Consider the following 17,477-nt stretch of genomic DNA (forward strand, 5'->3'; position numbering starts at 1 on the left):
GGTATCACAGAAAGTTCCAGGCCCTGATTCCTTTTAGTGGGAGGTAAAGTCTAGCTTGTATAATGTTACTTTATTAGCTATTGTTTTTATTTTTAGGACTTTTCAGTGGATGAAGCTAGGAAAAATATTTCTCTTTCCTAAAAAATAAAATAATTCATGAGTTTATACTGATACTTCCAATTCAAATTTGGATCTATGGAATTATTGTATAATCTCATCAGTATTACATTTATATCTTCTTTCTCCCCTGCCAAATTTATTTCTTCTCAATGACAGCAACGTAATAATTTGTTTTATCAAACACTACACACACAGCAGTTACAAAATACCATTTTCATCATCACCACCAACAATCAGGCTATTTATTGAAAACGTACAGTCTTTGCAGTTCTTTTTCTTCTTGGGGTATATCTCACAAAGGATGAACAAAAATTGCTATGTTTTAAAGTTACTTAAAATAATTTCTCTTTGATGAATGGATATACTTCAAACTGGTTGCACTTTACTTTTAATTTTTAGGAATGACTTTTTAAATTGAAAATTTTTCTTTTATAAGAATACATTTACATGGTTCAAAAGTAAAATGTAAAAAACAAGAAATATTCAAAAGAGTCTAGCCTCTATTCCAGTCCTCTCCATTTTCATGCTCAAAGTGAGAGCTTACGATATTCTGTATCTGCAATCTGATTGATAAACTGCATCTTTTATGAAGCCATATTCCATAGATTTGGAACTGAGAAAGAGCTGATATTGTAGATACCTGTAGATAAGCCAGGGTTTTGAGGGACAAAAGATTATTTGGGTAGAAACTACTAGCTGTTATCAATATTAAGACTTTCTAGAGAAGGAGGAAACCATGCTGTCTGATTCCAGATAATGTAGTAAGACCAATATTTCAGAGTTAGAGAAAGCCAGATTTGAATCAGTGTGAAAGGAACATTTTCACGGGAGGAGTAAAACTCCTCTTGTGGTCTTAAGTTCTTGCCACTGGAGAGATTCATCCTTTAAGGGCTGAACTGGTTGACTTCAGTGGTCATTTAGTGGCCGTGAGTTCCGGAAGTTTCCTCCAGTTTTGTATGTGTTATTCTGCCCAACAGGTCTTATTTATATAGTCCCCAGGTGATCGTAGTATATTTATTTTAGGATTCTGTGACATTTAAAGATGTGGCTATAGACTTCTCATTAGAAGAGTGGAGGTTGATGGACCTTTCCCAGAGGAACCTGCACAAGGACGTGATGCTAGAGAATTACAGGAATCTTGTCTCCCTGGGTAAGAATAACTTCTTTGTTCGTTTACTGACTGGGTTTATTTGACCAGGTTTGCTGAAGATAGAGAACCTTTAAAGTACTTAAATGAATTTGGGGTTAGAGCTTAGGCATTAAACTCTTACATTGTGGGGATGTTGCTGGGAGCCATGCCATCCCTTGTGCTTAACTAAAGGGTCTGCCCATTGTTAAGTAAGAAATACACATTTCGTTGGAATCTTGGAGATTGTTGACAGTCCCCAGATTTAGGACTAAAGTTTTTTCTGATCACTTTTATAAATGAGGGCTATAGTTATCAGTACCTCCAGAAAGAAAGACACAAATGCATTCATTTTCTTCCTAAACTCAGATTACTCCCATGTTCTATTATCCCAGAAAACCTGGGATCATCGTGTTGAACTCCTTTGAGATAATGTTTGTAATTCCCTATAACTCCAGTGTACAATAGAATGTTCTGCTGTGATGGCAATGTTCTGTATCTGTGCTGTCCAATATGGACACACTAGCCACTCAAAGCTACTAACAGCTTGAAATCTGGCTAGTACAACTGAAGAACTGAATTTTAAATTTTACATAGTTTTAACTAATTCAAATTTAAATGGCCACCTGAGAGTAGTGAAAAGTGTATTGGACAGTCCATCTCTAGAACTTACCGTAATAGCCACTCTGCACAGAATATTAAGAGCTGAGACTGAGTTTGGCAATAGTTCTTACTCCTAAACACAGTCAAATCCTATTCATTCTTCTCTAACAAGGGCTTGCAGTTTCCAAACCAGACATGATATCTCACCTGGAGGATGGCAAAGGACCGTGGGTGGTAGTGAGGGAAATTGCAAGAACCCCCTATCCAGGTGAGTTCAAAAGAACCAGGAGGATCGGATTTATTGCAAGTTAGTAGGTTATGGCTGGAGCAGAACATCTGAAATACTTGGAGGAGTATCATCTCTCCCCCACCTTGCCTGCTCTCTCTTTTTGCCTCTCTCTCTGTTCTCTACTTTTGGTTCCTGTCCCATCCGATGTTGCTGTCTTGAGGACATGATTTTCATAATTATTCCTTCACTCAAACATGCATGAAACCTCCCTTTCAGTTCTATCCTCTCAGTTAACTTTACATTTTTCTCATTTGTTTAACTATTATCTGACCTTTCTTCCTTCATTAATCTTCCTAAAAATGCTTTGTTAAGGGTCACCCCTGATTTTAATGTTTATTTATTTATTTTTGAGAGAGAGAAAGCACAAGTGGGGGAAGGGCAGAGAGAGAAGGAGACACAGAATCCAAAGCAGGCTTCAAGCTCTGAGCTGATAGCAGAGAGCCCCATGTGGGGCTCAAACCCACGAACCGCGAGATCATGACCTGAGCCAAATTCAGACATTTAACCTACTAAGCCACTCAGACACCCCTCTGCTGATTTTTTTAAAGTTTATTTATTTTGAGAGAGAGAGAGAGAGAAACGAGTCGGGGAGGGGCAGAGAATGAGGGAGAGAGAATTCCAAGCAGGCACTGTCAGCACAGAGCCTGACACAAGGACTAGATCCCACAGACCGTGAGATCATGACCTGAGCTGAAACCCAAGAGTCTCATGCTTAACTGACGGAGCCAACCAGATCCCCCACCACTGATTTCTTTTAAGCTAAACCTATTTATTCATTATTTAACTTGCAGGTGAACCTGCAAGCCTGCCAAAACTTTGGGGGAACCCTCCTGTTCTCCTCCAGTTTCTTAACTAATTGAAAATACAAACTAGGTATCAGTTGAGAATTATAGTATTTATTCATATATTTAATTGATATTTATCAGACATCTCTTTCCTGCGTACTGGGTTAGGTACTAGGTCTACAACAATGAGTAAGATGGACCAGGTCCCCGCCGTCATGAAGATTATATTTTAAGAAGTTGACAAGTATATAAATAAAAACAAGCTAAATAGCAGACATAACAACCTTCAGTTATGAGATAAACTGGGTGAGATATGAGATATGAAAGAGTGACTGGGATGGGGATGAGGGTACCTCCCTCAGAGAGTGTGGGCAGAAGGCTTCTGAAGAGGGGCTTTTAAGCTGAGCCTTGAAGATTCAGAAACAACCGGCCAAAGGAAGAGGAAAGGAGAAGCATTCCAGACAAAGGACCTGACACGGAAAAGAATGAAATGTGTTCTAGAACTCGAAAGGAGGCTGCTGTGAGAGGGAGTCTGGTATCAGAGCTAGGCAACAGCTTGCCCATCCAGGGCTTTGTAGGTGACGATAATGAGTTTGGATTTTAATCAGAGGGTGTGAAGGCATTGACACACTTTAATCAGGGATTTTTAGGAAGTAACTCTGCACAGACTGGACTTGAAGGCATTAAATCAGGTAATCAGTTAAGAGGTTGTTACAATAGTATGAGCAGAGGTGATAACTTTCATTAAAGTAATAGTGGAGATGGAACAAAAGAAATGGATTCTAGTTCACTTGAACATTCATTTTATCATGATGCCGTGCATAACTCACGTATGTGTTACATATATTCTTTTCATATGTCAATATTATGTATTTTTTGTTCAACTATAATATATAGGTTTTTTTTTTAATTTTTTTTATTACGTTTCTTTATTTTTGAGGGGAAGAGAGAGCCAGCATGAGTGGGGGAGGGGCAGAGAGAGAGGGAGACACGGAATCGGAAGCAGGCTCCAGGCTCTGAGCTGTCAGCCCAGAACCTGACGCGGGGCTCGAACCCATGAACCGAGATCATGACCTGAGCCGAAGTCGGACACTCAACCGACTGAGTCACCCAGGCGCCCCAACATATAGTTTTATATGAATTTCAGGTGCACAGTATTATGATTCAGCAATTCTGTACATCTCTTAGTGCTCGTGAAGATAAGTGTATTCGTAACCCCCTTTATCTTTTTCCTCCATCATCCCACTCACCTACCCTCTGGCAACCACCAGTGTGTTCTCTGGGAGTCTGGGAGTTTTTTGCCTCTTTTTTTCTTTATTCATTTGTTTCTTACGTCACACAATGAGCGAAATCATATGGTATATGTCTTTCTCTGACTTATTTCACTTAGCATTATACCCTCTGGGTCCATCCACATTGTTGAAAATGGCAAGATTTCACTTTTTTGATCACTGAGTAATATTGCATTCTATATATACACCACATCTTCTTTATCCATTCATCTATTGATGGACCCTTGGGCTACTTCCATATCTTGGTTATTGTCAATAGTGGTGCAGTAAACATAGGGGTGCGTGTATCTTTTCAAATTAGTTTTTTTGTTTTATGTGAGTAAATACCTTGTAGTTGAATTACTGGATCATATGGTATTTGTTTTTAATTTTTTTGAGGAACCTCCACACTGTTTTCCATATTAGCTGTACCAGTTTGCATTCTCACCAACAGTGTGTGAGGGTTCCTTTTTCTTCACATCCTCACCAACATTTGCTGTTTATTGTGTTTTTTATTCTAGCCATTCTGACAGGTGTAAGGTGGTATCTCATTGTGGTTTTAATTTGCATTTCCCTGATGAGTAGTGGTGTGGAGCATTTTTTCATGTGTCTGTTGGCCATCTGGATGTCTTTAGAAAAATATCTCTTCATGTCTTCTGCCCATTTTAAATTACATTATTTGTCTTTTGGGTGTTGAGTTGTACAAGTTCTTTATGTATTTTGGATAGTAGCCCCTTATCAGATAACGTCACTTGCAAATAATCTTCCATTCAGTGAGTTGCCTTTCTGTTTTGTTGGTGGTTTCCTTTGCTGTGCAGAAGCTTTTTAGTTTGGTGTATTCCCAGTAGTTTAATTTTGCTTAGATACCCTTGCCTGAGGAGACAGATCTAGAAAAATGTTTCTATGCCTGATGTCAGAGAAATCACTGCCTATATTTTCTTCTAGGAATGTTTCGGCTTCAGGCCTCACATTTAGGTCTTTAATCCATTTTGAATTTATTTTTTGTGCATGGTGTAAGAAAGTGGTCCCGTTTCGTTCTTTTGCACGTAGCTGTCCAGTTTTCCCAGCACTGTTTGTTGAAGAGACTGTCTTTTCCCCATTGTATATTCTTGCCTCCTTTGTTATAGATTCATTGACCATACAACCATGGGTTTATTTCTGGACTCTATCCTGTTCCTTTGATCTAGGTCTGTTTATGTGCCAGTGACATACTGTTTTGATTACTGCTGTATCATAATATATTTTGAAATCTGAGATTGAGATACCCCCAGCTCTGTTCTTTTTCAGGATTGCTTTGGCTATTTCTGGTCTTCTGTGGTTCCATACAAATTTGAGGATTATTCTAGTTCTGTGAAATACGTTGTTGGTATTTTGACAGGGATTACATTGAGTCTGTAGATTGCTTTGGGTAGTATAGACATTTTAACAATATTGGCTCTTCCAACCCATGTATCATCTTCCGTTCCTTTCATTAACGTTGACTGTTGAAAATACTATATATTTTTAAAAGAGTGAATGAAAAGTAGACATTGGAGACAGTTTTAGGCGACTCTTTAGAGAAGGATTTCCCCCTCCCCCCATGAAGAGGGAAAGAGAGATGGGGCAGTGGCTACAGGAAAGTGTGGAATGAGGGAAAAAACTCTTGTTTTGTATTTAAGATGGGAGTATTTATGGCATGACTGAGTAATAAGAAAGATACCCTGATGGAGAGGGAGAAATTGACTTTGGAAGACCAGTGGGATCACTGAAGAGTTCACATGTCTGAGGAGGTTAAAGAGAATAAACTCAAGAAAGGAAAAGGAAGGAGGGCTTCACCACTGATAGGCAGAGAGGCCACCTTTTCTGTTATAACACTAGGAAAGATGGAGAAGGCAAGCGTAGATAAAAGGTCAAATGGTGGTGAGAAGATCAAGGCATTCGATTTTAATAGGCTCTGAATTCTCAGTAAAATATGAAGCGAGGCCACCAGCTTATAGTGAGGATAAGAAAGAGTTGTAAGAGAGGGAAAGATACATATAAAAACACTTAAAATTAAAAACAAAAGATACATCGATTTCACTAGGGAAGCCACATTGACCTCATGCTTTTATTAGGGAAGGAGTTTAGTTATAGTTTCTATTCCTTCTGTAGCTATAGGACTATTAACATGTCCTATTTCTTTCTGTTTTAGTAAATTATATGTATCTGGGAATTGATCCATTTACTCTAAAATTTAAATTTATTGGCATACTGTCCTCTCCTTTAAATGTCTATGTGGATCTGAAGTAATGTTTCCCTTTTCATTCCTGATACTGATTTTTTTTTTAATCTCCCTGTTTTCTTATTCAGTCTGTGTGGAGCCTGATGTGGGGCTCAAACCCACAAACCAGGAGATCATGACCTAAGCCAAAGTGCCCCAATCTTATTTGGTTTTTAAAATAACTTTTTTGTGTGTTTGATTTCTCTATTATTACTTTTATTATTTTTAACCTTTTTAGCATTTCATTTACTGATCTTTTTTAACTTCCTGAGTTGGGTACTTATATCATTGATTTTCAGCCACTCTTTTTTTATAGCTTATTTAAGGCAATCTAGACTGCATCACACCCCATTAAAAGACAAGAGAAAACTCTTCTTGACAACACCAAAAAAAGAAAAGTAGACTACATCACATCTTTTTTTTTTAATGTAGCAGCTTCATAATTATTGAGTTCAAAACATTTGATAATTTCCATTGTGTTGTCTTTGTCCCTTGTGCTCTTTAGAAGCATTTTTCTTCATCTTGTACCATCTGAGATTTTCTAGTATTCTTTTTTTTTTTTAGGTTTATTTATTTATTTTGAGAGAGAAAGAATGAGTGGGGGAGGAGCAGAGAGGAAGAGAGAGAGAGACAGAATCCCGAGCAGGCTCCACACTGTCAGCGAGGAACCCAGTGCGGGGCTCGAGCCCACAAACCCGTGAGATCATGACCGGAGGCAAAATCAAGAATCAGGCACTCAACCAGCTGAACCACCCAGGTGCCCCAGGAAAACAGATTGTTATGAACTTACGCAAAGAACTATAATTGCTAAGAAAGAAAGAATACACACCGAGATATCTGAACTCTGGAGTTCAGGGAGCATTCTTGTTACCTTAACTTTTCCTGTGGTCAGAAAACATGCTATGGATGATTTTAGTCTTTATAAGTTTCTTAAAATTTGCGTTACCACACAGCCAATTTTTGAAAACATTGTATGTGCACTTGGAGAAAATGTGTAGCCTATTGGTATTAAGTGCAGTTTTAGTTATACCAAATATATTATGTTGCTAAAATCTGTGTGCTTACCGATTGTCAGCTTATTCTGTCAGTTATTAAGGTTTTTCAGAGTCTCCCAGTAAGACTGTAAACTTGTCTGTTTCTTATTTTAGTTGCTTTAATTTTTGCTTTATGTATTTTGGAGCTGTCCTATTAGGTAAATCCAAAGTTATGACTGCTACATCCTTCTGTTAAAATGGACCTTTTATCCTCATGAAGTGTCTTTATCTCTGTAGTGGTTTTGCCTCATCCTAATATTATTACAGCATCTTTCTTCTGGTTATTGTTTTATCGTATATCATTTTAATTCTGTTCACGGTCATCTTTTATGTATCCTTGTATTTCGTTTCTCTGATAAGTAGCATGTTGTTAGATTTTTCTTTTAACCAATCTGACAGTCTGTATCTCTTGGAGTATTCAGTTCCTATACATATAATTCAGTTACATAATGTTTAAATCTATCCTCTAACTGTGCAAGTGTCTTGCACGTTCTGTACTCTTTTTTCCCCCATGCATGCATTTAGATTTATTATCTTATTTTTCTATTTACTTGGTAATTATAAATTTCCAAAATTAGTTGTGCAGTGGTTAACTCTGAGATTAAAGCATGCATCCTTCACTCAGAAGTCTAATGTAAATTGTCCTTCTTCCTAAACAACACAAGAATCTTACAACCACTTATTTCATTTAACCTGATTTATATGTTGTTGAAATTATGTATTTTAACTGTGTCTATATGTCAGATCTCATAAGAGCATTATTAATGTTCTGTTCCGTCAGTGTTCATTTAGATTTGCCTATGTTTTTGCCTATATTTTCTCCTCCTATTTCTCTTCATTTCTGAGCTTGTATCTAGGATTATTTTTCTTCTGTTTAAAGAGTACCCTTTAATATTTTATTTTACCCACATCTTCTAGTGTCACACTCCCTCCATTTTCTTTCTTGTCTAAAAATATCTTCAGTCTTCATTTTTAGAGAATAGACTTCTAGGTTGGCATTTACATTGTTTCAGCATTTTGGAAGGTATCATTCCGTTGTTTCCTGTCTTACATCGACTCCCTTGACAAGTCAGTCATCTGTCTAATTCAGGAGTCAGTAAACTTTTTTCTATAAAAGACAAGACAGTAGATATTTTAGGCTTTGTAGAGACATAATACCTCTGTTGCAACTACTCCATTCGGCCATTGTAAGTGCAAAAGCCTCCAAAGACAAAATGTTAACCAAATAATGTGGTTATATTCCACTAAAACTTTATTTAGGGACCCTGAAATTTGAAATTCATAGTTTAATGTGCCACAATATATTATCCTTTTAATATATTTTTCAACCATTTAAGAATGTATATTCTTATCTCACTGGCCACACGAAAATGTAGTGGGACAGATTTGCTGTAGTTTGCAACCTCTGATCTGTTGGCGCTCCTTGATAGAACTCTTAAAGTTGTTGTTGTTTTTTTTTTTAATGTTTATTCATTTTAGAGAGAGAGAGCGTGAGAGCGTGAGCAGGGGAGGGGCAGAGAGAGAGGGAGACACAGAATACAAAGCAGGCTCCAGGCTCTGAGCTGTCAGCACAGAGCCTGACACAGGGAACTGCGAGATCTTGACCTGAGCCTAAGTCAGCCACTCAACCGGCTGAGCCACCCAGGTGCCCCCAAAATCTTTTAGTTTCCATTATTTTTTCCTTGTATTTCTCCCACTTAGAATTCATTTGGCTTCTTTTTTTTTTTCTTTTCTTTTCTTTTATTTATTTATTTATTTTCAATATATGAAGTTTATTGTCAAATTGGTTTCCATACATCATTTGGCTTCTAAAATCTATGGCTTGATATTTTTTATTCTGTTTTGGAAAATGCTTCAGCATTATTTCTTTGAATTTGATTTCATCCCATTCTCTCTCACTTCTCTTTCGAGCTTTCTGGGACTCTTTCACATCTGTGGTAGACCTTATCACTCTATCCCATGTGTCTCTAATGTCTTTTGAAATTAAGTTTTCAAGTTTTTCATCATTCTGTACTTCAATATGCATATTTTCTACTGACCTGTTTCCCATTTTGCTAACACTCACGTGTCAAATCTGTGTTTTTCAGCCTATCCTTTGAGTTATTCTCCAGTTCTAGAATCACCATTTGGTTCTTATTTTATACTTTCCAATTATTTGGTGAAATTTCTGGTCTTGTCTTATTTTCTTGAATATACTAATCATGATTATTTTGTAAGTTTATGTCTGAGACCTCAACTGTCTGGATTCCTTCTAGATCTGTTTCTTCTCTTGACTTTTTTCTAATTAGACTTTTGTCTCCTTGTATGCCTATTATTTTTCACTGTCAAGCATTGATATGAAAACCTGTAACAATAATTTGAGGCTCTGGATTGTGTAATCTTTTTTCATAGAGGATTGTTTGCTTTTGGCAGGCTGCCAGGATAAAGGTTCTAACAGTCCTCAGTTACCTTAATTCAATTAGACATTTAAAAGAGCTGGGTTCTAGAGTTGTCCTCTTCGGTGGCCCTAAACTTAAAACTTGGCCTATTTTGAAAAAGATTACACTGCAGGGTGGTGGTCTTACAACTTGTTTGTATATACAATGTAAAATTTTACTATTATAGTTCTTTTAAATTTCTAAACGTGGGTGCCTGCATGGCTCAGTGAGTTAAGCATCAGACTCTTGGTTTCAGCTCAGGTCATAAACTTGCAGTTCATGAGTTTGAGCCCCACGTCGGGCTCTGTGCTGACAGTACAGAACCTGCTTGGGATGCTCTCCCTCTCTCTCTGCCCCTCCCCCACTCATGCTCTCTCTCAAAATAAACTTAAGAAAAATTTATGAATTTGCAAACTCTATAAATTTGCAAATTCTATAAATTTGCCAACTCATTTACAGGCAATTTTTTCTCAATGTTTAAAAAAACAAACTGGATCAAAACCTTTTGTGGATAGTTTTTTACCTTAAAACTCAAGGTATAAGTAGTTTTGATCCAATTTTTGACAGACATACAGGAATGTTGTTAAGATATAAAAAGGTTGCAAAACTACCCTCGATGATAATTATTATCACTATTTAGAATATTAATAGCTATAAATACCAATTTTTACTAACTTACTGTTCGGACTACTTTTTGAAAAATCAAAGTGTGTTTTTCCATAAACATTTGATTAATAAGTACATACAAAGACTTGAATAAGCTGATCTCACATGAAAATTTGAGAAAGCCGTCATACAAAAAAGCTAGCAAACAAAGAATGAAAACAAATAGAAAGTATGGTTGGAAACAACTGCCTGGTTTGTAGAGTAAATGGAAAGAAAGGAAGTAGTCGTGACTATGAAGAATGCTCTATAAATGCTGACTATAAAGGAAATGAGAAAAGAAGTATTTGAGAGGCTTAGATTCTAGGGGGTTACCGTAAATGAATTTGTTTAGTAGGGGAAAAACTCTGAATTTGTTACTTTGGTTCTTGACTCAACCAGTCTCCCTCAAACCTGTCTCCTCCTTAGAAAATAAGGCCAGTTTGGAAGCAGTTAAAACTTTGTATTCATTATCAGCTCAGGTTTCCCTTTTATTATCCTGTTTACTGAGATCTTCCTAACTTAGGAAATAGGAGTCATTTGATTTGATTTTTATCTTTCTTCCCCCCAGAGCTGGAGACCAAACCTGCAGCCAAGAATGTTGTATCAACAGAAAATACTTCTGAAGATGTATCACAAGAGACCATAATAGATAAACTCACAGAGAACAGTCTGTGGAACCCCAGAATGGGAGGATTATGGAAATGGAATGAAAGGATATTGAGATTGCAAAATAGTCAGGAAAATCATTTGAGTCGAAGAATAGTTACTCACAAGAAAATTTCCACTGGTCAAAGAGGATTTAGATTTGGATCTGTTTTTCCAGAAGCAGGAGTTATCACAGAAGGGCCCCACAGCAAATGCCAAACACATGAAAATTTCACTGAGAATTTAGATTTGATTACAGATACCCATCTAGGAAAGAAAATCTGCAAGGATACAGAAGGCAGCAAAGCTGTAAGGCCTACTTCAGAACTTACTTTAGGAAAAAAATACAATAATAAAGAAAAGCCCTATAAATGTAGTACCTGTGAAAAGTCCTTTCGTTACAGGTCGTTACTCATTCAACATCAGAGAACGCACACTAAAGAAAAACCTTATGAATGTAACGAATGTGGGAAAATGTTCAGCCAGCCTTCATATCTCAGTCAACATAAAAAAATTCATACTGGAGAAAAACCCTATAAGTGTAACGAATGTGGAAAGGCCTTCATTGCTTCTTCATCGCTTATGGTACATCAGAGAATTCATACTAAGGAGAAACCTTATCAGTGCAATGTCTGTGGAAAATCTTTTAGCCAGTGTGCTCGCCTTAATCAACACCAGAGAATTCAAACCGGGGAGAAGCCCTATAAATGTACTGAATGTGGGAAAGCTTTCAGTGATAAATCAAAACTCGCAAGACATCAGGAGACTCACAATGGAGAGAAACCCTACAAATGCAATGATTGTGGGAAAGCCTTTAGGAATAAGTCCTATCTTAGTGTACATCAGAAGACCCATACTGAAGAGAAACCATATAAATGCAATGAATGTGGGAAATCTTTCAAGAATACCACAATTTTTAATGTTCATCAGAGAATTCATACTGGAGAGAAACCCTTTAGATGTAACGAATGTGGGAAAGCCTATAGAAGTAATTCCAGCCTTATTGTACATATAAGAACTCATACTGGGGAAAAACCTTATGAATGTAATGAATGTGGGAAAGCATTCAATCGCATAGCAAATTTCACAGAACATCAAAGAATTCATACAGGAGAAAAACCCTATAAATGCAACGAATGTGGAAAAGCATTCATTAATTATTCATGCCTTACCGTACACCACAGAATGCATACAGGAGAGAAACCTTATAAATGTAATGAATGTGGAAAGGCCTTCATGCGTTCTTCATCCCTAATTATACATCAGCGGATTCATACTGAAGAAAAACCTTATCTATGTAAGGAATGTGGGGAGTCTTTCAGAATAAAATCACACTTAACTGTGCATCAGAGGATTCATACTGGAGAGAAACCGTATAAATGTACTGACTGTGAGAGGGCATTTACCAAAATGGTAAATCTCAAGGAGCATCAGAAAATCCATACTGGAGTGAAACCTTATAAATGCTATGATTGTGAGAAATCTTTCAGGACTAAGTCCTACCTTATCGTACATCGAAGGACCCATACTGGGGAAAAACCATATAAATGTAATGAATGTGAAAAGGCTTTCACTAACACATCGCAACTTACCGTACATCAAAGAAGGCATACTGGAGAAAAACCCTATAAATGTAATGAGTGTGGGAAGGTTTTCACAAGTAACTCAGGCTTTAATACCCATCAGAGAACACATACTGGAGAGAAGCCATTTAAATGTAATGACTGTGGGAAAGCATTTAGCCAGATGGTACACGTCACAGAACATCAGAAAATCCATAGTGGAGAGAAACCCTATAAATGTGATGTCTGTGGAAAAGCCTTCAGGAGGGGTTCCTACCTTACAGTGCATTGGAGAACACATACTGGAGAAAAACCCTATACGTGTAAGGAATGTGGAAAAGGTTGTATCACTCTATCACAGCTAACTCTTCATCAGAGAATTCATACTGGGGAAAGGCCCTACAAATGTGAAGAATGTGGAAAAGCCTTCAGAACCAACTCAGATTTTACTGTACATTTGAGGATGCATACTGGAGAAAAACCCTATAAATGTCATGAATGTGGAAAAGCCTTTAGGAGTAGCTCAAGCCTTACTGTACATCAAAGAACACATCAGAGAGAAACTCAGTTAATATAAAAAGTAACAAATCATTCATCCAGATGCCAGCTCTACAAGGAGAATCTTATAAACTGTGTCTTTTATGAATGTGGGAAAACTTTCAGGAGCAATTCACCAGAAAACACACACTTAAGGGATACTTTATAAACATAAAAATGTGGAAAACTCATATTAAATCTTAGAAGTGACAAGCAAATTCACAGTAGAGAAAAATAATGGACAAATGAAAGCCTTCACCCAGATTTCATACTTTGTTCACTTAAATTATCTTCAATGAATTGCCTATAATTTTTTACCTATTTTTCTATTGGTTTGTCTTATAAATCTGGAGGTGCTCTTTACATACTTGAAATATTAATCCTTTGTCATGTGTGTTTGAAAATTTTTTAATCTAGCATTTGTTTTTATGCTTTTTTATATGGTAAAAGAAGTTGCCACATTTTAATTTTTCATAGATATTTATTTTCCCTTTTAGATTAATTTACTCTTTTAGTTAAAAGAGTCTCCTTAATCCCTCGGTTATACATAGTGTTCTAAATTTGTTTCTAAGATTTTGTTAATTTTATATTTTATATTAAAGTCTTTAATCTGTCTGAACTAGATGGCTAGTCATAGAAGAGCAAATTGCCATTAATCTCTGAAAATATTATGAACCTAAGGTAGTACTCAGGGAAATGCAAATTAAAACAACCAATGAGATGTCACCTCCACTGAATGGAGTTGGCAAAATTAAGAGATCTTTTGGTAGTGGGATTTGGGAAACCATGTACTCTTAACACAAACGGTTATATCAACTTCTATTTCCACCAGCAATTAAGCAATATATATTCAAATATTTTAGTAACATTTTAAAATAAAAATACCTTGACCTAGCAGTCTCACTTTGGGGATCTTCCCCACAGAAATAACAGCATCAGTGCATAAGAATACACATAAGTCAGGACTTTTGTTGAAGTATTGTTTGTAGAGGCCAAGTAGAAAACCAAGTGGAGACTAAGTGAATGCCCATTAATTGGGGAATGGTTGAATAAAGTGTGATATGGCCATTCTATGGAACAGCATGAGAGTAATTTTTAAAGTTAGTTATATCTACACTAGTTGATCTCAAGGTATTTCCACAATTTTTAGTAACTAATTGCTTTATTGCAGAGCTTTATGTGTACAGGGCTTCATTTTTTGTTAAATGATCATACCCATTTATGTATATATGTGTATGTGATGAGCATGGAAACAAGTATATATACTTGGCTGAATATATACGAGGCTGTTATTATTGGTTACCTTGAAGGAAGGGAGAAGAGAAGTAGGGGAAAGGACTGGAAAAAAAATTTTTTTTAATGTAAGTGCAGCATGTATGGCATAAAATTCTATGTAAAACTGTATTTGTATGAACTGAGAACTATGAATGAAGGATGGTCTCCAAAAAGTTCGATTGTTTTAGAGTTGGGGAGTATGCAGTACTTCTATGTATTTTATAAGCTTTTCTTCCCAACAAGCATGTGATATTTAACATAAACAGGAAACACCTATTTCACTTGTGAAGGTAATTTACTGGACACCTGTTATGTTCCAAGAATTACCCTAATATATTGGCAGGGTAGGGACAGTCAGGAATCTGAGAGCATGGGAATTTGTTCTGATGCTGCATAGATTCCAAACAAGTTACCCAGCACCTCATTACACCCACCCTCTCGGTTTCATTTAGAAGAGGTAGTAATTTCAGACAAATGAGACACGTACCCAAGAATATCTGGAACTTATGTTCAGGCTATAAACCAGAGAACTGCAAGCCTCAAGAGAAGCTCCACCTTTAACATGGCACCAAAGAAAAGGTCACAGTGATGAAAAGTTCCATGTACAGCCTCATAGAACATTACATGATGGAATAGAGAGAGGGGAAACAGCCAGACACCAGAGTCCATAAAAAAGGAAGTCTAGGGAGTTCTGGAAATACTAAGAGTCCTGGAACAAAGATGAGAACCAAAAGGCTATGGCCCTGATATCAGAAGGCCATAACAAACCATGGACCTGATACCCAAAAAGGACAAGACATGATGAGCTATACTTCAGTGGAGGCTGAAGAAAAGAGAATCCCAATACTCCTCCCACAATGTTGGAATATGTATATATCCAATATTGGGGAGGAGATATTGGATAAATGATAGGAGCTACCTCCCATTACAAGTAAATAATTTGACACTGGTTAAAATGACCATTTCTGATTGAATTTTAATAATGGAATTTATGAATTGTTACCGAGAGACATACCTCCTTTGGATGTAATGTATGGGTTTCTGATTGGAAAGTTTAGAGTTACACCTTGACATACTATCCTTAAGAAACCTTGCTGTTAAACAGTTGACATGACTTGATGCCTACTCTGTCGGCTGCTTCTTTCTACCTCCTAACCCTCACCACACATAAAACCCTCTGCCCTGCTTTAGAGCCAAACATTTCAAGAAGAGGAGCATTGTCAGCAGGTTCAAATGACATAACTGAAAAGTGTCCACAGGGTTAGGGGACAGAGATGGCACAGGCTACCTTTACAAGAGCAGTTTAGGGGCGCCTGGGTGGCTCAGCCGGTTAAGCGGCCGACTTCGGCTGGGGTCATGATCTCGCGGTCCGTGAGTTCGAGCCCTGCGTCGGGCTCTGTGCTGACAGCTCAGAGCCTGGAGCCTGTTTCAGATTCTGTGTCTCCCTCTGAACCTCCCCCGTTCATGCTCTGTCTCTCTCAGAAATAAATAAACGTTAAAAAAAAAAAATTTTTTTAATACAAGAGCAGTTTCAATGGAGAGGTAAGCCCGGTTCTAATGTATGGCAGTATCTCATTATAGGTTGAATTCGCATTTCCTTTATGGCTAATGATGTTGAGTCTCCTTTTAGGTGCTTTTTGAATATCCTCCTTTGAGAAGTGCCTGTTCAAGACTTTTGCCCATTTTGGGAGGCACCTGGGTGGCTCAGTTGGTTAAGTGTCTGAGTTCAACTCAGTTCAATGGAGTGCAGCCTGGAGCCTGCTTTGGATTCTGTGTCTCCCTCTTTCTACCCCACCCTGTTCGTATGCTGTCTCTCTCAAAAATAAATGTTAAAAAAAAAAAAAATTTTTTTTAAGACTTTTGCCCATGTTTTACATTGGGAACTCTGTTCATTTGTAGGATTCTTTCTATATTCTGGGTGCAAGGTAACTTTTTTTTTAATATTTATTTTTTTTGGGGGGGGAGTGCAAGTGGGGGAGGAGTAGAGCGAAGGGGACAGAGGATCTGAAGCAGTCTCCACCCTGACAGACTGACAGCAGTGAGCCCAATGTGGGCTTCAAACTTGGAAACCACAAGGTCATGACCTGAGCCGAAGACAGACACTCAACCAACTGAGCCATGCAGGTGCCCCACAAGGTACTTTTTAGATACTTCTTTTAGATACTTTTTTTAGATACTTTTTAGATACTTTTAGATCACAAACATCATCTCCAGCTTGCCTTTTCACTCTCCAAATGATGTCCTTCAATGAACAGATGTTTTTAATTTTAATAAAAAATAGTCTTATTGCTTTTTGTGCCTAGTTTAGGAAATCTTTTCGTAATCCAAGGTCACAAAAGATATTTTCCTACATTTTCTTCTACATTTCTACTATTTTACTTTTAATTTTTAGGTCTACAATCCATTTGAAGTTAATTTTTATGTGTGGTCTGGGGTAGAGGTCAAATTAATATTTTCCAAACAAATATACAACGTATTCAACATCATTTATTGAAAAGACATTCTCTCCTCCCCCTCGGGTTGTAGTGGTATTATGATAAATCAAATGATTATATTATATGGGGGTCTATTTCTAAATTATTCTGTTACATTCTAAGGAACACCAAATGTTTTTAGTGTAAACAGATTTATAGCAAGTCTTGGTGTCTGGTGGTGTATGTCTTCTAATTTTGTTCTTGTTCAAAGTTGCCACTGCAATTCTAGATCCTTGGCATTTTCATGCATTTTTGAATGATTTTTTTTCAATTGCTCCACACCAAAAAGTTGAGGTTTTAATGAGTATTACATCAAATACATAATTGTGGAAGAATGCATACTTTAACAATATTGAGACATCCAGTCTGTGAGCATGCTTTTCATTTATATATATCTTTTAATCTCAGCAATTTTTGTATTTTTTCAGTGCAGACGTTTTGAACATTTTTATTAA

At 37.0% G+C, this 17,477-nt stretch overlaps 1 protein-coding gene across 6 annotated transcripts in view; it reads left to right on the plus strand.

Moving 5' to 3' along the window:
• ZNF624 (zinc finger protein 624) overlaps positions 1–15,662 on the plus strand; it is a 35,655-nt gene extending 19,993 nt beyond the window's left edge. For 4 of the 6 annotated variants that reach the window (XM_058702899.1, XM_058702902.1, XM_058702900.1 and 1 more), the window contains 3 exons: positions 1,144–1,270; positions 2,022–2,117; positions 11,098–15,662. In XM_058702899.1, coding sequence (XP_058558882.1) covers positions 1,144–1,270; positions 2,022–2,117; positions 11,098–13,313 — 2,439 coding nt within the window. In that variant the 3' untranslated portion in view covers positions 13,314–15,662. The remainder of the gene's footprint in view (positions 1–1,143; positions 1,271–2,021; positions 2,118–11,097) is intronic. The other 2 variants (XM_058702903.1, XM_058702904.1) reach the window with 1 other exon arrangement.
• The last annotated feature ends 1,815 nt before the right edge of the window (positions 15,663–17,477 follow it).

This window comes from Neofelis nebulosa, chromosome 16, assembly GCF_028018385.1.
Source record: "Neofelis nebulosa isolate mNeoNeb1 chromosome 16, mNeoNeb1.pri, whole genome shotgun sequence".
NCBI lineage: Eukaryota > Metazoa > Chordata > Mammalia > Carnivora > Felidae > Neofelis > Neofelis nebulosa.